We start from the raw sequence: 26,529 nt of genomic DNA, 5'->3' as shown, positions 1-26,529 counted from the left end.
GTTGCCTTTTGAGGCATGAAAACTGTTTAAGTTTGGTTGTATTTGTTTTAAGGCCTTGTTTGGTCTGGCTCCTATTTATCTATCCTCATGTTTTGAGCGATATAAACCTAACAGGATCACTTGAAGATGCTATCTATTTGTTTATCCAACCATAAAAAATCTTGCCGATATAAGAGATTCTTTGACAAACTATTCACATTCCAGGCAGGCAAAATGAATTAGAGCAACAAACAAACATTAAATTTCTTGTTAAACTTGGTGCATAGCTTCCCAAGGAGAGTACTTTGAAGGCGGCCATAGTGATATTCAGCAATGAGGTATATAGCACTTGTTCTAGGATGAGTTCATGAACTTAATTGTCAGCTGGCACACAACCAATGGTAGTTGGGCATGTAAATAACCTTATTCTATAACACCATCCTACATTTTGAGAATGTCCCTGACCCACCCATGCTCTTCCCCTAGTCACACCCCCTTGGACAAGAGAAAATGTAGGCATGTACTGTTATAGAATAGTGCACAGGTAGATCTAAATGTAAGTCTAAATTGATGTCAATTAACATCAATTTTTTTTTTTTTTTTTGTAATTCTTTATTTAAAGCACTCTCAAATACAAACTGGAAAAGCACATCAGAACAAAGCACTCAATAACAGCAGCTCAAAATGAAGAACATTTCCCATTCTTTGGGATGTATTGGCTGTCTCAGGGTGGGGAGGGGGTAGGAGGAGAGGGGAGCTTTGCTTCTATTCTCTTGTTTTCTATAGCATAATGTAGGTGGCTCATGGAGGATTACTGGGAAAATGAGAGTGTTGTTATCCTGCATTGGATGATGTTATTCATTTTGAACATCAATTGTTAATGACTTACTAATTAGTCTGTGCACAGATCTGGGATCCATGCCCAAATTTTGGTGACTCTTCTAGAATATGGAGGTAAGTGACTCCCATGATCAGAAGGAGCTTCAGTGGGATTTGAACTGGGCTCCTCTCATTCTCAGCCCACTGCTCCAACCATCAGGTTGCTCTTCCACTACAGTGCACCCACCTAAAATTTAAGCATGTATCTGATCTATTCACCAGTATTCTATAAAAGAACATAGGTGCCTGCTTTCATTTTATGACTTGCCCCCTTCATGGGTAACACAGTATCCCCCTTTTTACAAAACTGCACTAGTGTTTTTAGTGCTGGCTGTGGCGGTAACAGCGTCGATATTTTATCGACAGAAAAAGGTTATAAAAATTTCCCTTTCTATAACTACCATAACATTACATGTTTTAAACTAATATGACTATTTCACATCAGTTTTGTTAGGGAAGTGATGGCCTTGGAATCCCAAAGTCAAATAAACATGACATACAACTGTTTTCACTGAATTCTGGTTGAGCTTCCAATGGTTCACCTCCTTCCTCCACCAAAGGACCCAAACTGTCCTACTAGGGACGCACAAATCTAACCCCAAACCTATCAAATATGGCGTTCCCCAAGGCGCCCTTCTATCCCCCCTCCTATTCAACCTCTACATCAGACCTGTCATTGATATAGCGCAGAAGTACAACATTAAAATCCACTCCTATGCCGATGACATCCAGCTGCTCCTCCCTCTAGGCGAAAACCGATCGTCCCAAATTGCTAACCTCCAACACTGCCTCTCTGACATGAAAACCTGGATGACAAACAACAAACTACAACTGAACGCCTCTAAGACCGAACTCTTATGGATCAGGAAAAAAAACACCAAATACACACGCCCAACACTATCATGGGACTCCACTCTACTAAGGGCAACAGATCAAGTACGCAGCCTAGGAGTAACCTTAGACGGACACCTATCCCTATCCATCCACATATCCCATATATTAGGCTGATTCCATAAAAACATGTGTCTGTCAACTATAGATCCGCCCCCCTGGGAACAATTTACTAAAGGTTTCCTATTTTATGTCTATGCAAAAGATGCTCAGTAAAGGAAACCCAAGGATAGCTTATGTTTACAGTTAAACCAAATACCATGTGTACATATGCATCTCATGAAAGCAACACTGCATTCTTAGATCAATCATTTTTGCTTTCCTTTGAAGTGTGAAGCTGGACCACACAGCATTTTGTAAGATATCTGGCAATTCTCATTTCACTATTTTACATTTTAATAAATACATATCTAACGTTACAGAGAAGTAAATAAACTGTTGGAAGATCCAGCTTGTCAGGTCTATTGGTTCCTTTTTTTTCTACCACTGCTATTATAAGGCTTTGCAAGGGTTTGGGGGGGGGGGGGTGTCACTTTATCTCCAAGTTTACCCTCATTTTCCACTAACATTTGCTTGCCTAATGTCTTCTTTAATTCTGTCCCTGTTTTGGCTTAAATTTTCACTTCCCCATCTATAAGAACCTAACAATCTTTTTGGCACCTAAAGTTAGGTGCCTAGATCGGCACGACTAGCTGATCTAGGCACCTAACTTAATTATTCAATTAGGCTTAATCAGTGCTGATAATTGAAAGGACCATTAAAAAACAATTAAAAATTATTTAATAAAATTATCTGGTTGGCGCCTAACTTGGTAGGCACCTACCATTTTAAGGTAGGCACCTGCCAGAAAGTAAGCATGGCTATGGGTGGATTCTGAGCTGATTTGGGGCACGGTTTGACTTAGGCATAGGTAGGTACCTAACTTTAGGAACACTCCTTTACAAAAGAAAACCCTGGTCTAAATGGGGTGCACTTACCTTACCAGCGCACTTAGTGGATGATTGATGACTGCACTTAACAGCGCCTACGAGTTAGGTGCAGTTTATAGATTTAAGGCCTAAGACTAACTCCTCCAATTTTATATCACAAACCTTTGCTCTAAAACTTATTTTCCAGACTGAGGTATCAGAATTTCTAGCGCATCTCCTCTAGTGCGGGGGACCTTAGGACCCACCCAAGATAACCTCAATAAATATGCATGAAATAGGTTTGTATACAAGGAAGGCAGTGCATGCAAATTTATCTCATAAAAATTCATTGTGGTTATTTTGAAAACCAGACTGGCTGGGTATGTCCAGAGAAATGGGTTGAGGTCCCCTGCACCAGGGACATGACAGTTTGCTCAAGTTCTCAAAATGATATGATATACTAGTATTATATGCTTTTTTTCCTCATTTTATAACATGACAAATCACTTCTATACCGCATAACCGGTAAGTTCAATGTGGTTAACAAATTTTTTTTTTTAATTATATAGATTAGAAAGATTTTATTAGTTAGCAAACAAATGTGTCTTCAATTGCTTTCGAAACTGACGATAAGACACAGAGCTCAGTAACAGAGGTTTCAGTTCCTTATATCTATAGACAAATGTTTCATAAATATGACCCTAGGAATGATACAGTGCTATTTTCAAAGAAACCATCCTTGCAATATTGGGCTCCTTTTAATAATAATAATAATAATAATAATAACTTTATTCTTATATACCGCCAACAATCTTGCGACTTCTAGGCAGTTCACAATGAAGAGAAACTGTACAGACAGCGACTTACAGAGTATAGCTGAGAACATCTGATAGTAACAACAGTGATAATAATAGCAACAGTTTATATACTGAAGTTCCGTGCGATTTACAATGAATTAGAGAAATTCCATAAATTGAGTGGAGCATTCATAGTTAGAGATCAGAGGTTAACAGTTTACAAGATCAGATCTGGGTGGGATTACGAAGGGGGCTATTGTCCTGAATCGTTACCTAGGTATTTCGAGAACAGGAATGTTTTTAGGTGTTTTCTAAATTCACCATAGTTGTTTGTGTGTGTAATTAGTTTTTCTAAGTCTTTGCCCCATAAGGCTGCTTGATACGATAGAAGTTGTTGATGGTATCTCTTATATTTGCATCCTCTAGCCGGTGGGGAAACGAATTTCAGGTGTGTTCTTCTCTCATGTCTGTTGGTTGAGAATGAGAAGAGGTCTGTTATGTATTTAGGGGCTAGGCCAGATAATACCTTGAAGCAGAGACATCCCAGCTTGAACTTCGTACGTGCCTCCATTGGCAGCCAGTGCCGGAGTCGGTAGGAAGGGGTTATGTGATCGGACTTCTGCAGCCCGAAAATCAACCTGACTGTTGCATTTTGTATCAGTTGAAGTCTCTGCATTTGCTTCCGGGGGATGGCCAGATGGGTAATATTGCAATAGTCAAGGTGGCTTAGTATTAGGGATTGTACTAGAATTCTGAATGCTGAGGCGTCGAAGTATGCTCTAATGGACCTAAGTTTCCAGAGAGTAAAAAACCCTTTTCTGACTAGGGAGTCCACATGGTCTTTCATAGTTAGACCTTGGTCCAGTAATACCCCCAGAACCTTCATTGTTGGTTGAATGGGGTAGTTAAGATTGTTAATGTGTATTGATTTTGTCATGATATGTGGGTGTGGCGAGGCTATAAAGAATTTAGTTTTATCTGAATTGAGCTTCAGTCTGAATTCTGTGGTCCATTGTTCCATCAGGTTTAGCGCTTCTGTTGCTGTGGGGGTGATTTCAGAGGGAGACATGATGAACAGGATAATGATTGTAAAGTCATCCGCATAACTGAATACTTTTATATCCCGCCGGGCCAGCTGCATGCCTAGTGAAGATGTATAGACGTTGAAGAGTAGTGGGGATAGTGGGGACCCCTGTGGAACGCCTGATGGGTTTCTCCATGTTTTAGAGAGGTTGCAGTTGAAGCGTACTTGATATGTGCGGGTTGTGAGGAATCCTCGGAACCAGTCGAGTACCTCGCCTCCGATGCCAATTGCGTCTAAACATTGTAGCAATTTTTCGTGATCCACCAAGTCGAAGGCCGCTAAGGTGCGCTAGCGTTTTTAGGGTGTGCTAAAGATTTTAGGGTGCCGCTAACCCCACGCTACATGAAAAATACTAACGCATGCTCTATGGAGGCGTTAGCGTGTAGCATGCGCTAAAACCGCTAGCGCACCTTAGTAAAAGGAGCCCATAGTGTCGTATTCGGTAAGCTGGAGTATGAGAGAAGCAACAGGGACTGCCAAAGGGGAAGGAAATGGTAGCAAAAGTCCCAATGGAAAAAAAAGGTTTGAAAACAACTATAAGATCTATCAAAGCCAGTTGATATTCATGATAGAAACCAGGTATCTCATATGGTTAAAGTAGACAAAATTTCATGGTCTGCTGCCATGACTTACAATGCCTTCATTATATTGCTTTGAAATCTACAATCACAGCAGTAATTATCAAGGTACACTTCTCTTCGGTGCTATTTGAAATTCATATGTAATACACTTTTTTCAATGACAATTTTGATTTAGACTGTTATAAAACAGATAAAGTTAATGGTCTGTTGGAGAACAGATTTTCACATAATTTTAACTTCCCATTGCAACAGTTGACTAGGACTTGTGTGCAATACTAAACAGTTGCTAGATCCGCTTCATTTCAAAACGACCACAGAACCTTTCTCAGTCTGTTCACAGAAATTACGCACAATAGCTCAGGTCAGAAATCACAAACAGAGAAAATGGCTGCAGATAAAAACCATATAGCATATCCAATCTGCACATTCACACTAACTACTTAATTCTACAATCCCTTCCTTTCCCTCAGAGATCATCTATTCTTGTATTTATTTGACACTGTCCTTGTTTTCACCAGCTTTACTAAGAGATTGTTCCGTGCATCCATCACCATTTCGGTAAATAAATCTTTGATTCGATTACTCCTGAGTCTATCCTCTTTCACCCTCATTCTATTACCACTGTTCCCCCTAAGCCATAGATTCTCAAGACACGGTATGTATACCCTTTGGGGTATGTCAGCCATTTGTTGGGGGTTTGCGGCAGCGAGCAGGTCTCCTGCCCCCTTCCTCCTTAATGGCCGCTGCCACAAGGGATCCCATGCCCTCTTTCCTGCCTGTCCTCCTCCACCGAAGCCACTGACACCGGGGGATCCCATGCCCTCCTTTCTACATTCTCCCTTCCACTGAAGCCGACCTGGAAGGCTTGCCTCCAATGTCAGAGCTGACGTCGGAGGGAAGACTTGTGGGTCAGCCACGTGCAGTGTGCAAGAGCCACTGCCTGCGTCCCTATGCAGCTTAAGGGAGAAAAGAGCAGCCCAGCTGAACAGCCCAGAAGGGAGCGTGTATGGCAAGTAAGGGAGAGAGGGGACATGATTGTGGGACGAAAGGAGAGGGGGAAAGTAGCACAAATTTGGGACAAAGGCTGGAAAGCAAGGAGGGGGGCACGAACTCGAGACACAGAAGGAAGGAAAGGGCATGAATATGGGACACAGAATGGAGGGAGGAAGGGGACGTTAACTTGGGACATATGAGGGAGGGAACAGAAAGGGAGAATTAAGAACATAAGGACATAAGAATAACCTTACTGGGTCAGACTAATGGTCCATCTAACCCAGTATCCCATCTTTGCAGAGGCCAATCCAAGTCACAAGTACCTGGCACACACCCAAATAGTAGCAACATTCCATACTACCGTTCCATGTCAGTCTCAACAGCAGACTATGGACTTTTCCTCCAGGAATTTGTCCAAACCTTTTTTAAAACAAGCTACGTTAGCTGCTCTTACCACACCCTCTGGAAATATGTTCCAGAGCTTAACTATTCTCTAAGTGAAAAAATATTTCCTCCTATTGGTTTTAAAAGTATTTCCCTGTAACTTCATTGAGTGTCCCCTAGTCTTTGTAAATCTTGATGCAGTAAAAGATCGATCCACTTGTACCCATTCTACACCACTCAGGATTTTGTAGACTTCAATCATATCTCCCCTTAGCTGTCTCTTTTCCAAGCTGAAGAGCACTAACCTTTCTAGTCTTTCCTCATACAAGAGGAGTTCCATCCCCTTTATCATCCTCATCACCCTTGAAAACCATTTCTTATATCTTCTTCTGTAAAGACAGAAGCAAAGAATTAATTCAGTCTGTCCGAAATGGCTTTATCCTCCCTGAGTGCATCTTTTACTCCTTGATCATCCCATGGATTCCTTCTCAGGTTTTCTGCTTTTGATGTACCTAAAAAAATTGTTACTATGAGTTTTTGCTTCTTTGGCAAATTGTTTTCCATATTCTTGTTTAGCTTTCTTTATTAATGCTTTGCATCTAACTTGCCACTGCTTATGTCTCTTCTTATTTTCTTCATTGGGATCCTTTTTCCATTCTTTAAAGCAGTGATTCCCAACCCTGTCCTGGAGGAACACCAGGCCAATCGGGTTTTCAGGCTAGCCCTAATGAACATGCATGAGAGAGATTTGCATATGATGGAAGTGATAGGCATGCAAATTTGCTTCATGCATATTCATTAGGGCTAGCCTGAAAACCCAATTGGCCTGGTGTTCCTCCAGGACAGGGTTGGGAACCACTGCTTTAAAGGATGTTTTCTTGGCTGTAATAGCCTCTTTCACTTTGCCTTCAAACCATGCCGGCTCTCATTTTCTCTTCTTTCCACCTTTATTAACAAAGAAATCTTTCCTTCGATTACTCCTGAGTCTACTCTCTTTCACCTTCATTCTATTACCACTGTTCCTCCTAAGCCATAGTTTCTCAAGATGCGGTATGCATACCCTTAGGGGTACATGAACCACTTGTTGGGGGTATGTGGCACTGCGTGGGTCTCCCACTCCCTTCCATCTGGTCTGCACTTCCACGATGGTATATTTGAACAACATCCAAGTCTGGTTTACACTTTGCCACAGACCCTTTTAGCTTCTTTTTCACCATTTTCCTCATTTTATTGTAGTTGCCCTTGTGAAAATTAAATGCTGCTACAGTAGATTTCTATAGCGACGTCACTCCAGTTATCAGTTCAAATTTGATCATGTTATGATAATTGTTTCCCAGCGGGCCCTCCTGTACTATGTCCTGCATTCCATTAAGGACCAAATCTAAAATAGCTCCTCCTCTTGTCAGTTCCTGGACCAGTTGCTCCAAGAAGCAGTCATTTATGACATCTAGGAATGTTACCTCCCTAGCACTCCCCAAAACAGCATTTATCCAGTCAATGTTGGGGTAGTTGAAATCACGCTTTATTCTGGAGAATGAGTCAGTTTACAATACCATTTATCCTTTTCTAACTCATATATAGACTAGCTTTCCCAGCTAGATCCCCCTAGCCCAGTGACACTACTGTATCTTTAATCTTTCAGACACAAGCATACATCCACATACAGAGCCAGAAATAATAATATTGGGAGAGAAAAGGCCTCAGATCAGCTTTATGGGCCAAAAAATCTCCCAATAGTTCTTTTCAAAACTTTTCTGATTCTGCTTAGGCACCAAAGCATAAGAATCATTTAAAGCCATGATATTCTGAAAGTTCAAAAATGTAAACAATAGCACTGCATAAGTTATCCACTGTACCACCAAGCAACAGCAACGGATATTAAAGTTCACTTAACTGCTGTAAGAATGAGCCTTGCTCTGTCATTCATTCAACGATTCTTTCCCGTGGTGTTTTTTTTTTTTTCATGCCGCAAGCCAATTCTTCAAAAACACCTGCAGATCCTACAGGGTCATCCCCGTTTCGCTCAGCTGGCTTTGTCAATAATCTTCTGCGTCTCGAATTCAAAAAATGGTTTCACCAGCAGATCCACAAACCGAATGACTTTGGGGTTCCTGAATTACCAGGCAGAAGTACTTCCTACTTTTGCTATGCCGCTCTCATTCATCCATAGTTAGCTGACCATGCACTTGCCGTGCAGCAGTCTCTCAGTTCACTACTCAAATTGTGCTTAAAGAGACACTAACCACCCCTATATTGGTATCCAAACCCTGTGGGTAATTAATTCTTATCTCTCACACTTGCTATGCAGCAATTCTTCAGCCGGTCATTCAAATCTTATTTATAACCTGCTTAAAGGAATGCCAACCACTCAGTATGGGCCATTTAAACCCTGTGGATGAACTGCTCATCTCAAATATCCATGCTGCAAAAGCTTCCTCTTCCAGTCCCCATGCTTCAAAGATTCCTATATTTGCTCTAGCACTACACATCATAGTGCTTTAAAGTAATTTTAATTAATTAATTAAATTTATTTAGCTTTATTTACATCCCGTCATACCTTTTCAGTTCTAGACGGTGTACAAAAATAGAGGAGTACATTGAGATTACAGTGAGAAATGGCATGCATTAATTTGGAGTGAGAACATACAGAGATTACAGCTTAGTGATAGCTGCGTTAAATTAAAGCGAGAGCATACAGTTAGAGGTTACTGCATAACAGCACATCATTAGAACATTACAAATTTAGCACATTTTTAGGGAGATATAGCATATGCGCTGAAGTGCATGCAGGAAGAGAGAAGACCGGGATTTATACTATCAAGTAAATTTGTCGAATAAGTAGGTTTTTAGTGCTTTTCTGAATGAGAGGTAGTCAGAGCGTTTCGGAGGAGGCCACTTAGGGCCAGATTCCTGCTTGAAAGGATAGTGTCCTATTGAAGAATTTCTTGTAGTGACGTTCCCTTGGAGTCGGGAATGTGAATAGTAAAGTTTTGCAGGATAGGCGGGGTTTATCCTGTAAGGTGAAGTGACTCAGGAGGTAGGTGGGGGCTGTGCCGAATAATGTTTTGTAGCATATGCAGCTGAATTTGAAGATGATTCTGGCTTTTATTGGTAGCCAGTGAAGTTTCTTGAAGTAAGGGGTGATATGGTTGGATTTTTTGAGGCCAAAGATCAGTTGTACCGCTGTGTTTTGGATTATCCTCAGCTTCTTGATGGTTTTTTTATGGGAGCCTAGGTAGATGATATTGTAGTAATCTAGAAATCCTAGGATGAGGGATTGTACTAGTAATCTAAATGATGTGAAGTCGAAGAAAGGTTTTAGTGTGCATAGTTTCCATAGTGTGTTAAAGCATTTCTTGATTAAGATGTTGGTATGGGCGTCCAGTGACAGATGTTGGTCAAGGGTGAATCCTAGGATTTTTATTGTAGGATTGATGGGGAAAGTTGTTCTGTTTAGGTTGATTGAGGGTTCAACGGTTTTGCTTGTTGGGGAGGACATAAAGAATTTGGCATTTTCTGGGTTTAGTTTAAGCTTGAAGTTTTTTGTCCAGTGTGTTACCTGGTCTATGACTGATGAGATGAATAGTCTAGTTTCTGTTGATTGGGTGGAGATGGGGATAATGATTGTGATGTCATCCGCATATATGTAGGATTTGAGGTTCAGTGTCGAGAGTTTATGGCCTGGTGAAGACATGTATAGACTGAAGAGTGTGGGAGAAGAGGGGAGAACCCTGGGGGACGCTACAGGAGTTAGTCCATAATTGTGAGTGGGATTGTTCGCTGATGACTTGGCATGATCGGTTTTTTAGGAAGCCTTTGAACCAGTTGAGCACGTGGCCTGAGATACCTATGACATCTAGACAGTTCATAAGTATTTCATGGTCCACCAGGTGGAATGTGCTGCTCAGATCGAATTGGAGAATTAGCACTTGATTCCCAGTGTGAGAGATGTGGTCCACTATGGAGGCTAAGGTGGTTTCTGTGCTGTGGTGAGTGCGGAATCCTGATTGGTGTTCATGTAGTGTTGGGAAGTTTTCCAGGTAGTTTGTCAGGGTGGTGTTTATCAGTCCTTCCATCAGTTTGGTAGAGAGGAATGTTGGCTATTGGTCTGTAGTTGGAGGCAGAAGATATGGGGTCTTTGTGGTTCTTCAGGATGAGCGTGAGGAGGATGTGACTGAGATCAGTTGAAAATTCGCCACTGGTCATCTGTTGTGAAATCAAGGGTGTGGGGGATGATTTCAGATGATGGGTGGGCAGTTGTCTAGGCAGCAGTAGGAATTGGCATATTTATTGTAGAGTCATAGAAACTGGAAGCAACTGGGGGATTCGAAGTGGTTCCAGAACATGTCTGCAGGGGTTGAGTCGATGTCGGGGGAAGGGGTATAAAGGGGGTTATTGGGAGGGGAGTTCTGGAAGGATGATCCAAGGGTGATGATTTTTGTTTTTGTCATTATGATACTGAAGGCAATAGGAAACTAATGGTTCTTAAATATACATCAAAATCCCACTGCAGGGAATTTTCAAGAAAATAAAGGATAATGGAGAAGTATGGGTCTCAGTAACTAACCATGACGTAACTTCCCATTTTGTTGATGGAGGAGGGAATCCGGCAGCGGCACACACACTGCGTTAAATTTGTTTACAGGCTTCAGCAGCAGTGGAAGAGAGAGAGAGAGAGAGCAGTAAATGAGTCGAAGGAAGAGAAGCTTACTATTTCACCAGGCAGTCGGGGGCCCTCCTGTAGCTGTGGGGCCCAGGGCAACTGCCCTGTTGGCTCCCCTCTAACGCCGGCCCTATGGTAGAGAATCACAAAAACCCTGATGTATGAGTTTTAAAAACTTGAATTTAATGCGGAATGCTATGGGCGACCAATGCAATCTCTTCAAAATAGGAGAGATATGCTCAAATCGGGCTACTCCCATAGGAAGTTACTTTCAAACCAGATGGTACAGTCCAACAAAGATTAACTTAATACAACTTGTCTCTTTAACCACATATCTTGTTTGGTTTTAATGCACTGCTGCTGGGATAAAATGGTATTTATTCCCTGTCTGCTATTTTAAGCTTAGACCAGAAACATACCTGCAAGGAGGGGCACGAAATCCAGCTTTAAAGCTACTCTTCCTTCCTTCTCGCCTGCTGCTTTTGGGATCTCATTTCTTTCTTGCACAGCAACATTTTCATTGACACTTGAGCTTTTGTTTCTTCCTGTGAACAGAACAATCTATTTTAAGAATAAACAGGAACAGCACTGTAGGTAATTGTCTCTGGATTTTGTCTCAGTGATGTGAGGGGTTGTGATTACATTTATTTAAAAAAAAACCCAAAAAAAACCCCGACCTTATATACATAAAAATGAAACCAGCTGTCAAGGCACACTGTATGATTTTAGAAACATTTGAAAGTCTGCATAGTATATGAAAGATGAGCTTGGTAGAAAGAACCTTATAGTTTCAAGTTTTATTAAAATTTTGTTATACCGCCAAATCAAATTTCAAGGCGGTGCACATCCAAAGGTTAAAAAGTACATATATTTATAAATACAGAACACTACGTTTTAGGTTGTCATATAGACTTGACAAGCCCAACAGACAAACTGGAATAAGAGGAAACTAGTAGAACTACATTATTTAAAATAGAAAGCACAAATGGAAAGAACACAAGGAAAGGAATCAGGTGTAAGATAAGTAAAAAAAACCAATGCAGTTGAGCCAGCTGAGGTACAGAAATGTAAAGTGACTTGTCAGCTTATACAAGAAATTTGCTGAAGTCAGTATTAGCCAAGTTCTCTGTTCTAACCATTACCTTGTACTATTCTGTACACATTGCATGTTCTTACATCTACTGTGTGTCCATTCTTTATTAGAAGAAATAGCCGCTTGCCCTGGGATCGGTAGTACAGAATGACACGGGGACAAATTTTTCCCTGTCCCTGCAGGAACTCATTTTCCCGGTTCCCATCCCAGAGAGCTCTTTTCCTGTCCTGTACCATTCTTGCAACCTCTGTCCTCATCTGCACAAGCCTCAAACACTTTAAAATCATAAGTGTTCAAGGCTGTGTGGCTAAGGAAGAGCTTACAGGAATGGGGCAGCAACAAAACTCGCAGGGGCAGGATGGGGAAATTGAGTTTATGCAGGGACAGAGACAAATCTGTCCCTGTGTCATTCTCTAATCAGTAGCATGGAATGTTGCTACTACAGTATTTGGATTTCTACCACTGTAGAAACAGGATACTGGGTTCGATGGACCATTGGTCTAACCCAATATGGCTATTCTTTATGTTATGGGGGTGGGGGTTCCCCTCACCCTAAAAGCCTTGTTCACATATTTACTTGCTGATGTCTCCATGATTGATTATGGGCACAACTTTGCCTAGCCCACACTGTTTGCAATCTATAGGCAAACATGAGGACTATGGATTTTGCAGTCAGTTTTCAAACCATCCATACTTTTTTTTTTTTTTTTAAATCTAATCGCTGTGAAGTCTGCATGCCTTACATCAGATCTTGGTATGAGTGGAGGGGAGGAGAGGAACTGAATGGGAGCAAAATACCACATGTACATTTGAAAACAGGAATGCACGTGCGTCATTGTAGGCTCCACTAAAACACCTTACACAGACTTGTAGGAATGCTTCTTTTTAACCAAATTCTACAAAGAAACAAACTATATATAAATCACAGAAAATTCAAATACTGCAATATATACAGTATTGTAAGGAAATTGCCTTGAAGGTCAGTTCTGACTTCCGAGCCTCTGGAGTGATTTCTTTTCTGATATGGATTTCCAAACCTTTTGAACAACTTCCTTTGAAATAGCATTTTGTGAAACAGGACCGCTGTCGGGCTGCTTTTGAAGTTGCAGTGTAATTAAAGCAGCTGGACTCTCAATGTTACGCTAAGTATCATTGAGTATGGAATCTTCTATCATTTTGGGACTGTTTGCTCTTAGGAATTTTGCTTGTGATTCACTTTGCATTTTCACTTTCATGTGTTTTTTGTGGACATTAGTAAAAATGTACTTTAGCAGAAAGTGGAGTACTTTTGACCAGTGACTATAGCAGCTATTTATGGACTATTTGAACATAAGAATATAAGAAGCGCCATCTCCGGAACTTCGGTCCTTCAAGTCCGGCGACCCGCACATGTGGAGGCCCTGCCAGGTGTACACCTGGCATAATTTTTAGTCACCCATATCCTTCTATGCCTCTCGTAAGGAGATGTGCATCTAGTTTGCTTTTGAATCCTAGGACAGTTGATTCCGCAATAACCTCCTCTGGGAGAGCATTCCAGATGTCAACCATTCTCTGAGTGAAGCAGAACTTCCTGATATTAGTCCTGAACTTGTCCCCCCTTAGCTTCATTCCGTGTCCTCTTGTCCTTTCAAATTGGACAATGTAAATAGTTTTTTCTGCTCTATTTTGTCGATTCCTTTCAGTATTTTAAAGGTCTCGATCATTATCCCTCACAGTCTCCTTTTCTCAAGGGAGAACAATCCCAGTCTCTTAAGTCGATCCTCGTATTCCAGTTTCTCCATACCTTTTACAAGTTTTGTTGCTCGTCTCTGCACCCTCTCCAGCAGTTTTATATCCTTCTTTAGGTTGGGAGACTAATGTTGGATGCAGTATTCCAAGTGGGGTCTGACCATTGCTCTATAAAGCGGCATTATGACCCTCTCTGATCTACTCGTGATTCCCTTCTTTATCATGCCCAACACTCTATTTGCTTTCTTTGCCGCCAATGGCATCCTGCTATGTTCGCTCTGCAGGCTGCTGTAATTACTTTGAACTTGTGGTAGTTAGGCCCAGAGGGAAGAACAGAGGTGAGGTATCCAGTCTGTGGGAAGCAGCTCGATGATCCAGTCTGAGAGAAGCAGCAGAGGTAAGGCCCTGCATGTCGGGGTAAGACTGCCGACGTGAGGATGAGGGTTGCCCTAGAGATGCTGAATCAAGGGGGGGGAGACAAAAGGACCTTGAGGAGGGGCAGGAAAGCAGCCTTGAACCAAAAGAGAGGGGGGGGGGGACAGGGCAGATCATGAACTGAGGAGAGAGAGGTGCCAGGCCCTAGGGAGGAGGAAGACAAAGAGAGTGAGAGAGGCAATAGACCTGGACCAAAGGTGGGAGGACTCAAAATGTTACCAGAAGGAAGATAGAGAGAGGGAGAAATCTGAACCAAAGGGGAGGCAGAAGAGAGAGGGGCAGATGTTGGACTATGGGCAGTGCAGACAGAAGAGACAGAGGGGGAGAGACCCCAAGGAAGAACAGAGAGATGCAAGATCATAACAGAAGAGGGAGAGAGAGGGAGACATGTTGCTAATAGGGGTGGAGAAGAGAGGAAGAAAAATTGGACTCCTGGAGGGACAGAGAGAGATGTTGGCTGGGGAATGGAACAAGGTCTGGAGGACAGAAGAGATGCACTCGATATATAGTACCTGAATAAACTCATGTAAACCATTCTGAACTCCTTGGGAGTATGGTATAGAAAAGTGAATAAATAAATAAAAATAAATATATACCCCCATATATAAATAAATAAATAAATAAATATACCCCCATAAATATATAAATAAATAAATAAATATATACCCCCATATATAAATAAATATATATATATACACTAAGGCGTGCTAGCCAATTTAGCGCGCACTAAATGCTAACGCGTCCATAGAATATAATGGGCATATTAGCACTTAGCGCACATAAATTGGCTAGCGCATCGTAGAAAAAGAGGGGGTATATGTTTAGTATTTTTATTGTTGATAGATCATTTTGACTTGGTCATTTTAAAAGTTGCTCACAAGCCAAAAAAAGTGTGGGCACCCTTGGTCTATTGTGTATGTGATCTTTGGCAAAGAGAAGTAGCCTAATGGTTAGAGCAATGAGCTGGGAACCAAAAGGCCCAGGTTCCATTCTCATGGTAGCTCCTTGTTGCCTTGGGTAAGTCATTTAACCCTCCATGCCTCAGGAGAAGTCAATGGTAAACCATTCCACTATCATGGCAAGAAAATCATTGGGGAGGGCCTGAATTATGTGGTTGCCAGGAGCCAACTTGAAGGCACATCTAGATCTGGATGAATGTTACTATCAACTATATAAGAAGGAACTGCTTTTCCAGAACTGGTTAGAGCAGCCATACAACATAATCAACCCCTAAAGGGTGGGTCTATTACTACTGAATTGGGCACTGAATTTAGCCTGTACAGAGCTGTCCAGTTTTTGTGTGCACTTCAGGATTTACTGCTTCTGGTTCTCGTGCATGTGGTAAATTATTGAAAATTTGCCATCAGAATATCCTTTGAAAAACCACCTGTTTTGTATAAAGAAAATTGTATCAGGCATGATGCGCTTTCAACATGCTGGGTTGACCCAGTCACAACATTTACACCAAAGTTTTTAAAGTTGATACAAAGTGGAACAGCTGAATATAAAGCTTTCTGTTTTAAATCAGAACTCCTAATGCCAGCCAAACTTTCTGAAACTCAAAACAGAGCAGTTTCCACACAGAATGATCCCTTAGAAGGTTCACTAGCTATCTGAAGCATATCTTCCTTAAGAAGAAAAAGATTAGGGCGAGAGAAGTATCTAAATTTTTAAGCAGGCGGTAGTTTTTTGGCCTAGCGTGCGCTATAGCGCGTGCTAATCCTATGTGTGCACTAAAAATGCTAGTGCACTTCATAAAAGGAGCCCTAAGTTAATGAATTTGCCACCGTGTGCTTACGTTGGCAGCACTACAAACAGCTCAGTAAGGTTTCATAACCTTGGTATATCAAGTGTCTCACAGCTGTGTTCGTGTCGATGTGTGGCAGTGACTTGCTGAGTGGCATTCATTATTATTGTGTGTTTTTGTGTGCCGTCACGAGAATGTCAGAGCTTGAATTAGAGCAAACGACATTAAATTTCTTGTTAAACTTGGCAAGAGAGGAAGTGAAATCAGGGACATATTAGTCCAAGTTTATAGTGATAATGCCATGAAGAAAATGGCAGTGTGCAAATGGATTAAACATTTTTCTTAAGGGAGAGAAAGCATCACTGATGGAGAGGTCAAGGAAGCCAATAATGAGCAGAACTGATGAAAACATTGTAAAAAATTGTCGAATTGTGCGTCAAAATCGTTGGCCAACTGTGAGAAGCATAGCAGACCAAGTAAACATCGATAGAGAAACAGTTAGGAAAATCTTAACTGAAAATCTTGGCATGAGAAAGGTGTGTGCAAAAATGGTCCCACATGGCTCTTGCAACACGACAATTTACCAGCTCACACGGCACTGTCTGTGAGGGAGCTTTTAGCCAGTAAACAAATAGCTGTATTGGAACACCCTCCCTACTCACCTGATCTGGCCCCCAATAAAAGGAAATCTTGAAAGAAAGACATTTTGATGACATTCAGGGTAATATGATGACAACTCTGATGGCCATTCCAGAAAGAGAGTTCCAAAATTGCTTTGAATGGTAGACTAGGTGCTAGGGGTGCTGGGGAGTACTTGGAAGGTAACCATTCAGCAGTGAGGTATGTAGTACTATTTCTAGGATGAGTTCATGAGGTCTGACAATTAAGTTCATATGTCGATAGATATTCTTTTGTCCATTTTGTTTTTAGAGACTGGTACTATTCAGCTTTCAGAAACAAAACTAAAATGTGGAGGTGATGATCTTGACAACTTGGCCTCTTCTCCCTTGAAAAGAGGAGACTGAGAGGGAACATGATCGAAACATTCAAGATATTGAAAGGAACTGACTTAGTAGAGAAAGAGAGAGGGCATTAGCTAAAGTTAAAAGAGAATAGATTCCATACAAAATTAAGGAACTTCTTCTTCACCCAGAGAGTGGTAGAAAGCTGGAACGCTATTCCAGACACTGTTATAGGGGAAAGCACTATTCAGGGATTCAAGAAAGAGTTGGATAAGTTCCTACTGGACCAGAACATACGCAGGTAAGGCTAGCCTCACAAAGGGCACTGGTCTTTGACCTAAGGGACATTGCATAAGTGGACTGCTGGGCACGATGGATCAGCATATCTTATGTTCTTAAATGACTGGGGATTAAGTGATGGGGATTAACTGACTGGGGATTAAGTGACTGGACACCCCCAGTCATATAAGGGATGCCAAGTGTTACTGGAGGTAGCCTGTGAACTGCTGCAAGAAGTGGATACAGAGCTTAAACCAGACTCTTCTTTGAATCCACCAATATGCCCTATCCCCTATCTCCAAGCGAGCTCCCTCACTGAGGTACAATACAATTGAGATGCATGGCTGGCAAACATATGGCTGTGAATCCCATCAGTGGGAAATGTGTGTGAGCCATGGGGGATGTGGATCCAGTAGAGCTAATCCCCCATTCACCAAACAACATAAACGGAAAGGTCAGTCTTCCACTGCCACAATCTGCTCCACGTTGTCCTAGTTTTAGAAGGGACAGAATAAAGCTGCCACATGATCTCTAAATCTTCTGCCCTTGTCAGGCAAGGCCTCCTCTGATCCCAACAAGCCCATGGGCAGGGTGGATAAAAATCAATGATTTTTGTTTTAATCAGATATTTTTAAATAAATGCTTTTTTGAGAAAAAAAAATCTATATCTAAAGATAGTTTTCTATTTAAAATAGATTATAGTCCAAAAGTTATTCATCATGAAATAAGGATTCGTTTTTAATTGTGTAGCATGAGGCTATATATTCATGCAATGTTTAATTTTTTGATAAATGAATTCCATTAATCCATTTATAATGTCAAGGCCAATTTTTCTACCTAGAAGATATTATCATAAAAGCATGGTTTTACATTTCTCAAAACTGTACATTTGTGTCTGCGGAGATAACATGCTTCTTTTTCACAGCAAAAATTTTACCCAATATACAGAAGTGAGAAAAAGACCTTGTGCATTCTTACCTGTTTCTTTTAAATGATGAACATCTGTACTCATGGAGCTTATAAAGCTAGGTTTTGGTTGGCTGTCTTCAAACAGTTTCCTATGATATGTTACTAAATTCTGTATTTCACCTTCCAAGAAAAACAAAACAAATCACAACAAAATTTTTCACTTTTATTACAAAATAATTTTACTAGTCTTATTAGTATGACATGGGAGGGCAATTTTCAAAAATAATTTTCACAAGTCAGTGACTATTTGGTTGTGTAAATCAGTAATCTGAAAATTACCTGTTTATTTCGGGCTCCTTTTATCAAGTCGCGCTTAGCGGGGTTAGCGCATGCGACTTTTAATCATGCGCTAAACCCCGCGCTGGCCAAAAAAACTACCGCCTGCTCAAGGCAGGCGTTAGCGGCTAGTGTGGCCGTCGGTTTAACTCGCTTGATAACAGGAGCCCTTTATTTACAATATTAGATAAATTGCCAAATTTTTGACTAGCTAAGTCTAAGGGCTCCTTGTACTATGCTGCGCTAGCGGTTTTAGCACGCTAGACACTAACGTCTCCATTGACCTGGTGTTAATTTTTCCATGTAATGCAGGGGTTAGCGTGCGCTAATCTGCAGCGCGCGCTTAAAATGCTACCACAGCTTAGTAAAAGGAGCCCTAAGTGATGTAGAAAACCCATTAAATTATAACTACAGAAGAAAAGAATGCCAGTAAAAATAGAAAGGAAACGTACTCAGAGGTTATTTTAAGGATTAAATGCCATTGAAGTGAGTTTTAAGATCTGCTTTACATTTTTTGTAGCACAGAGAGGGACAGAGTACAGCAAATACAATATATGAGATAAGACAAGTGTCAGATTTGCTGCAGTTCTGGAAATTGGTGAAAACTTGTTTTATTCAGATGAATATTTTGTCCATAATTTGCTTTTAGCTCTTCTATTTTTGACAGAAACAAGGTTGGTCTCAGACAATGATCCTATTGTAAATGGTTCAAGTTTATTAAAAAAAATTTTAACCCGCTTAATCAGGTTTCTAAGCGGTGTACAATATAAAAATTACATAAAAACAATTTAAAAGTTAGGGATAATAAATGATACCAACATACGCATAATGAGACGTATGGACTAATTTCAAACAGTAGGGAGGAAGGGTGAGAACTACAGTTGTGAGAAAAAGAGCACAGTAAAAGGGATAAACAAGGTTTTAAAATATTACCCATATCTAGAAGGTGGAAGCAGGGACTAGCCATCATCCTCAAGGACTGTTTTGATTTTAAGTTGTTAGACTCAAAATCTAGTGAGAATTTCAAAATACGAACCTGTAGGATTTCGAAAAATGGTCTAGAGCAGCGGTTCTCAACCTGTGGGTTGCGATCCCTTTGGGGGGTCGAATGACCCTTTCACAGGGGTCGCCTAAAACCATCGGAAAACACATATTTCTGATGGTCTTAGGCAGTATTCTTCAACTGCCGGTCCACAGAAATTTTCTGCCGGTCCACAGGGCCGGCACATCTATCAAGCCCAAGACAGCGTTCTTCAGCCACCAGTCCACGGTACAATCAACGCGGTGTGTTCAGGCTGGCTCCCTGAGTGCTGCAGTGCAGTGGGAAAAGGCTCCTACACGCGGCCTGTGCCTGAACCGGAAGCCTTCTATGTGACATCACATCAGAGGGAAGGCTTCCAGATGAGGCGCAGGACGCGTACGAGGAGCTGTTGCCCACAGCTTTGTGCAATGCAGCACTCAGGGAGCCGGCCCGAAGACGCTGCATTGATTGCACAGTGGACCGGCCCAAAGATAACACCGGGGGGGGGGGGGGGGCAGGCCAGGAGGCAAGGCACATGGAGGGAGAGAGACAACATCAGTAGGGGGAAAAGTTTGGTGGGTTTTTTTTTGCTAGCGCGGCTTTGTAAAAGAGGCCATTAGGGTTTGTTTGTAAATATTAGTACTTTTAGTTTTTGGTCCTGCATTTGCATGGGGTTATCTGTTTTCTGGTAGGAATGAATGTTAAAAAGCATTCAGTGTGCTTTGTGTATTTTAATTTTTTGGTTAACTATTATGTGTTGTTAATACAATTATGTTGTGCATATATATGAAAAATGAATGGAAAAAATGGTATTACAATTAGTACTATTATGAGGGCAGGGTCTGGGGCGGAGATTGAGTGGAGATGGGCACGACTTAGCCCACTGTTCTTCAACTGCCGGTCCACAAAATAATTATTTTATTTTATTTCCGCCGGTCCATAGGTGTCAAAAGGTTGAAGAACACTGGTCTTAGGAACCGAGACACCACTCCTCTATCTGTCTCCAGGCAGATCTGCCCACATGCAGATACGCCTACATACATTTATTTGGAATTAGAAATAAATATTTCACAATATATAATTACATATTGTTTTTGTGATTAATCACTATGCTTTAATTATTTTCAATTTGTAACAATGAAAATACATCCTGCATATCAGATATTTACATTACGATTCATAACAGTAGCAAAATTACAGTTATGAAGTAGCAATGAAAATAATTTTATGGTTGGGGGTCACCACACCATGAGGAACTGTATTAAAGGGTCACGGCATTAGGAAGGTTGAGAACCACTGGTCTAGAGGATATTTTATCTGCCACATTATTCTATACTAGTGTTTAAAAGCCTGTTACATTAACGGGTGCTAGAATATATGTCTGTCTGTCTTTCTTTATTTATGTCTCTCTCCCTCCCGCTGTCTTTCTTTCTGTCTGTCTGTCTCTCTCCCTGGCCCCCTTTGTCTGTCTGTCTGTCTTTCTGTCTCTTTCCCTGCCCCTGTGTCTTTCTTCCTTTCTTTCTGTCTCCCTCTAGCTGTCTGGTTGTCTTTCTTTCTATCTGTCTCTCTCCCTGCCCCCAATGCAGCAGCAGTATTTCTCTCTCCCCCCCCTTCCCTGTGCAGCAGCCACAGCAGCATTCCCTCCCCCTCCATTTCCCTGTGTAGCAGCATTTTCCTCCACCCCACTTCCCTGTGCAGCAGCAGCATTTCCCTCCCCCACTTCCCTGTGCAGCAGCCGCAGTAGCATTCCCTCCCCATCCATTTCCCTGTGTAGCAGCACTTCCCTCCCTCCACCCCACTTCCCTGTGCAGCAGCAACAGCATTTCCTTCCCCCCACTTCCCTGTGCAGCAGCCACAGCAGCATTTCCTTCCCCTCCATTTCCCTGCACAACAGCATTTCCCTCCCCCACCCCACTTCCCTGTGCAGCAGCAGCATTTCCCTCCCCTCCACTTCTCTGTGCAGCAGCAGCATATTCCTCCCCAACTACCCTGTGCAGAAGCCGAAGCAGCTTTCCCTCCCCCTCCATTTCTCTGTGCAGCAGCATTTCCCTCCCTCACTCCACTTCCATGTGCAGAAGCAGCAGCATCAGTATTTCCCTCCCCAAGGTCCACAAAGCACAGTTACTTACCGTAACAGTTGTTATCCAGGAACAGCAGGCAACTTAAGGGTGACGTCATCCACGGAGCCCCAATGCGGACAGCCTCGCAAGCAGACTTGCTTTTAGAAATGTAGAAGTTTTGAGTCAGCCACACCGTGCATGCGCGAGTGCCTTCCCACCCAGCACAGGGCAAATCTCCTCAGTTCAGATAGCTAGCAGAGAAGCAAACCAGGGGAGGTAGGTGGGTTGTGAGAATAGCTGCCTGCTGTCCCCAGATAACAACTGTTACAGTAAGTAACTGTGCTTTATCCCAGGACAAGCAGGCAGCCTATTCTCAACATATGGGTGACCTCCAAGCTAACCAGAATGGGATGGTGGGAGCGTTGGCAACTTAGGAGAATAAATTTTGTAATACTCTCTGGCCAAAATGTCCATCCCGTCTGGAGAAAACATTCAGACAATAGTAATGGCGGAATAGAAATCCCTAATGTAATGTAATGTAAAGTATGAACCGAGGACCAGATAGCAGCTTTGCAAATTTCCTCAACAAGTGTAGATCTGAGGAAAACTACTGAAGCTGCCATGGCTCTGACTTTGTGGGCTTTGACTCGACTCTGTAGTTGTAGTCCAGCATGGGCATAGCAGAAAGAGATACAAGCAGCCATCCAGTTGGAGATGGTACGCTTAGAGATTGGATGTCCCAACTTGTTTGGATTGAAGGAGACAAAAAGTTGAGGAGCAGTTCTGTGTAGTTTGGTGCGTTCCAAATAGAAGGCTAAAGCACGTTTACAATCCAGAGTATGAAGAGCTGATTCTCTAGGATGAGAATGAGGTCTTGGAAAAACACTGGAAGTACAATAGATTGGTTGAGATGAAATTCTGAAACCACTTTAGGTAAGAATTTAGGATGAGTACAGAGGACCACCTTGTCATGATGGAAAACTGTGAAAGGTATAGCTCACTGACTCTTTGAGCAGATGTGAGGGCAATGAGAAAAACAACTTTCCATGTAAGATACTTAAGATGAGCCGTAGACATTGGTTCAAATGGTAGACATTGGTTCATCAATTGAGTAAGAACAACATTGAGATTCCAAATCACTGTAGGTGGTTTGAGAGGAGGTTTGACATTGAAAAGTCCTTTCCTAAATCTGGAAACCACTGGATGAGCAGAGAGGGGTTTCCGTTCAATAGGCTGATGGAAAGCAGCAATTGCACAAAGATGGACTTGGATCGATGTAGACTTGAGGCCAGAGGTGGATAAGTGAAAAGAATCTAGAACAGTGGTTCCAAACCCTGTCCTGGAGGACCACCAGGCCAGTCAGGTTTTCAGGATAGCCCTAATGAATATGCATGGTACAGATTTGCATGCCTGGCATCTCCATTATATGCAAATCTCTCTCATGCATATTCATTTGGGCTATCCTGAAAACCTGACTGGCCTGATGGTCCTCCAGGAAAGGGTTGGGAACCTCTGATCTAGAACAGAAGATAAGGAGGAATCTTGAGGCTCCTTATCATGAGAGATGCACCACGTAGAAAATCTAGCCCATTTTTGGTGGTAGCATTGTCTAGTGGCAGGCTTTCTAGAAGCCTCTACAGGTTGAGAAAACTGAAGAGGAATTATATTGAGAGGTACCAAGCTGTCAGGTGCAGGTTGGGATGAAGTAGAGATCCTTGACCAAGGTTGTCTCGGCCACCGAGGAACTATCAGAATCATGGTGGCATGATCGTTCTTCAACTTGACAAGAGTCTCGAGAATGAGAGGGAACGCATACAGAAAAAGATTTGTGTATTCCAGTAGAAAAGCATCTGCCTCGAGGCGATGAGGAGAATATATCCTGGAGCAGAACTGAGACAGTTTGTGGTTGTGGGGAGATGCAAAGAGATCTATCTAAGGTGTTCCCCACTGCGAAAAAATGTGATGAAGAGGCGAGGAATTGAGTGTCCATTCGTAAGGTTGCAGAAGACGAATCAATTTGTCCACCAATTTTTCGCCCCTTGGATGTAGACAGCTTTGAGGAAGGTGTTGTGGAGGATTGCCTAGTCCCAAACCATGCGGCCTGGCCCGCCAGTCAGTCAATGAAGAAAAATTAAAATAAGTCTTTATTTATTTTTTTTTAAAGGAAAATAATGAAAGTGTAACAGCGATTCGTGACTAAAAAGAAATAAAACTGCGGTGAGAGAAGGCACAAAGTGAACGAAGTTCAACGCAGAGTGTCAAAGTACAGACTTCTTGGCTCTGCGGAAAACTGAGAACTAAGGAGACCCGCCCTGTGCTGGGCGGGAGGGCACTCGCACATGCGCGGTGCAGCTGACTCGAAACTTCTACATTTCTAAAAGCAAGTCTGCTTGTGAGGCTGTCCACATCCGGGCTCCGTGTATGACATCACCCATATGTTGAGAACAGGCTGCCTGCTTGTCCTAGGATAAAAAATGTTTTGTAATATGTGATTATTCCATGAAATGATTTTTTGACATCTTATGATGTGATTTTTCATGGTATAAGCAATTATAGGCACATATTTCGCATCAATTCTGACTTCTACATTCTATCTAAAATGGTTCTGTATCTGTTTAAGAATAGCTTTTGTTACTTTAAATATTGCTTTTCTGATTTTAAGTAAATTCAAAATCTAACTTACCCTCTAATTCCTCAATTTCATGAAGAAAACTTTTCGTTTGCTTTAGTTTATCCTGTTTGGCCTTCAAAGACACCTTGTCCTTGCTATCCCAGATGTTCATAGTAATTATATGAGTTGAAATGTTCACTAGAAATGCATTGGTAACCTTAAGTTCAATGTTCTGGTTCCATGACAACCACATTCTTTCACTGTTGTACCATGGTTTCAAACACTATTAAATGACAAGAAAAGTTAAAATATGAATCAAATATGTAAATTAACATGGTGCAAAAGTACAGAAACTGATGAGTATTGTGTACATTTAGAGGGAAATTTTCAAACCATCTGAACCGAGACAAAACCAGGCTTACTATGAAATGAAAACTAATATTTCCACCTCCATAACTTTTGCTTAAATAAGGATATCATAATGAATAGAACAATGAAAATAACTCCTGAAAAAAGCTCTTTCATTACATGTATCTACTTTTCTATATAGTTAACACAATTTGCCAGATATTTCTGCCAATGATGGACATGCATTTGAAACCATCACAGAAGAAATGCATATCTTACCTCTTCAACTAGTCACTCCATGTCTTCATTCAAGTTGGACAGATACCCCAAAACATTTCTTGAATTTTGGAAAAAGAAGAAAATCACAAGGCGCTGTATGGGGTAAACTGAGACCCATCTTCGCAATTGCCTCTGTGGTATTTCATGTTGTGCAAGGCCTAACACTGTCATTTGGCAGCAAAATGTCCTTCTTGAACTTCCTGACTTTTCTCATTTATTCTTTCAATGTTTTCAGGGTTGCAATGTAACACTTTGAATGATCCTCCAATTCCCCTTCATGAGTTCATCAAACTTTTCTTGTGCGAGACTCGTCTTCATTGTCACACTTCATTTTTGATCACACAAGGCAGCTCTTCCCAGTCCACAATCTTTACGTTTTTGAGCTCTATAATGCACGATACTCACAAGTCATCACCATGACCAACCTGAATGAGATGGTTAATATCAATTGGAAGGAGGCTTTCAACAGTCAGAAATTCTATCAGGGCACGATACTTAAATCACACTGACAAGTGGTCACTGTACGCTCCCATTTCACAAGCAAAAATGCAAAACAGTTTCTTCACACAGACACTTCTTGCCAACTGAAGTAAAAAAAAAAAAAAGGTTTCAAAGAACAAGTGAACATGTGTAACATGGCAGTGCTGCCATCTGTTGATTATGGAGGTGGAGACATTACTTTTCATTTAACCCTCATAAGAATGTACACTTCTTGAGGATTTATATAATAAATTGTTCCCTGGGTACTCTCCTGCCTCTTGTTGGAAGTTCTTTGTTCAGCCCTACTTTTTTCTTTGATAAGTTATTTTGAAACATAGAAAAATGAAAACAGATAAAGATCATAAGGCCTATCTAGTCTGCCTATCCATGCCATCTACTATTCCTTTCTCTCCCTTAGAGATCCAACATAGTTGTCCCAAGCTGTCTTGAATTGAGAAACACTCTTCGTCTCTATCTGGGCGGCTGTTGCAAGAATTCACAACCCTTTCTGTGAAAAAGTATTTTCTGAAGTTACTTCTGAATCTATCCCCCTTCACCTTCATCCTATGCCCTCTCATTCCAGAGCTTTCTTTCAACCTAAAGAGACTTGCCTCATGCACATGTATGCCACAAAGGTATTTAAACATTTCTATCATATCTCCCCTCTCCTGCCTTTCCTCCAAAGTATACATATTGGGATCTTTAAGACTGTTCTCACATTTTGTGATGAAGATCTCTGACCAATTCCATCCTGCTTTTATCTTTTTGAAGGTTATTTATATCTTTTTAAGTAGCTTCTTCTTAGGTCATGCAAATGACATGGTAAACATAAAGCTCAATGCATTTCCTTACCCCCCGAGCTCCACATTTGTGATGGAACCACTCTGCATTTCAAAACACGGATGTAATGAAAGTCTTATATACAGTATTTTAATGATGCTAATATGTTGCCTTTTTCCAAATGGGACAGATCTAAAAAGGCAAATAGGGGTCATTTCATAAAAGGTTATTAAGACTTTTAAAGTGTTTAAAGTCTTAATAACCATGTTGTATCTAACGGAAGCGCCACAGTTAGAATCAAA

General features: G+C 41.4%; 1 protein-coding gene across 5 annotated transcripts in view; it reads right to left on the bottom strand.

Moving 5' to 3' along the window:
* The window catches only part of CFAP92 (cilia and flagella associated protein 92 (putative)), a 103,445-nt gene that overhangs the window by 51,070 nt on the left and 25,846 nt on the right, over window positions 1-26,529 (bottom strand). For 4 of the 5 annotated variants that reach the window (XM_033926645.1, XM_033926644.1, XM_033926649.1 and 1 more), the window contains exons 4-6: window positions 24,413-24,623; window positions 18,382-18,492; window positions 11,579-11,704 (exon numbers count right to left, since the gene is read on the bottom strand). In XM_033926645.1, coding sequence (XP_033782536.1) covers window positions 11,579-11,704; window positions 18,382-18,492; window positions 24,413-24,623 — 448 coding nt within the window. Of the gene's footprint in view, window positions 1-11,578; window positions 11,705-18,381; window positions 18,493-24,412; window positions 24,624-24,967; window positions 25,466-26,529 lie in introns of those variants that run through there. The other variant, XM_033926648.1, reaches the window with a different exon arrangement.

Source organism: Geotrypetes seraphini, chromosome 17, assembly GCF_902459505.1.
Source record: "Geotrypetes seraphini chromosome 17, aGeoSer1.1, whole genome shotgun sequence".
NCBI classification, from domain to species: domain Eukaryota; kingdom Metazoa; phylum Chordata; class Amphibia; order Gymnophiona; family Dermophiidae; genus Geotrypetes; species Geotrypetes seraphini.
Note: the sequence above shows the minus strand (reverse complement) of the source record. Positions and strands in the feature narration are given on the sequence as shown.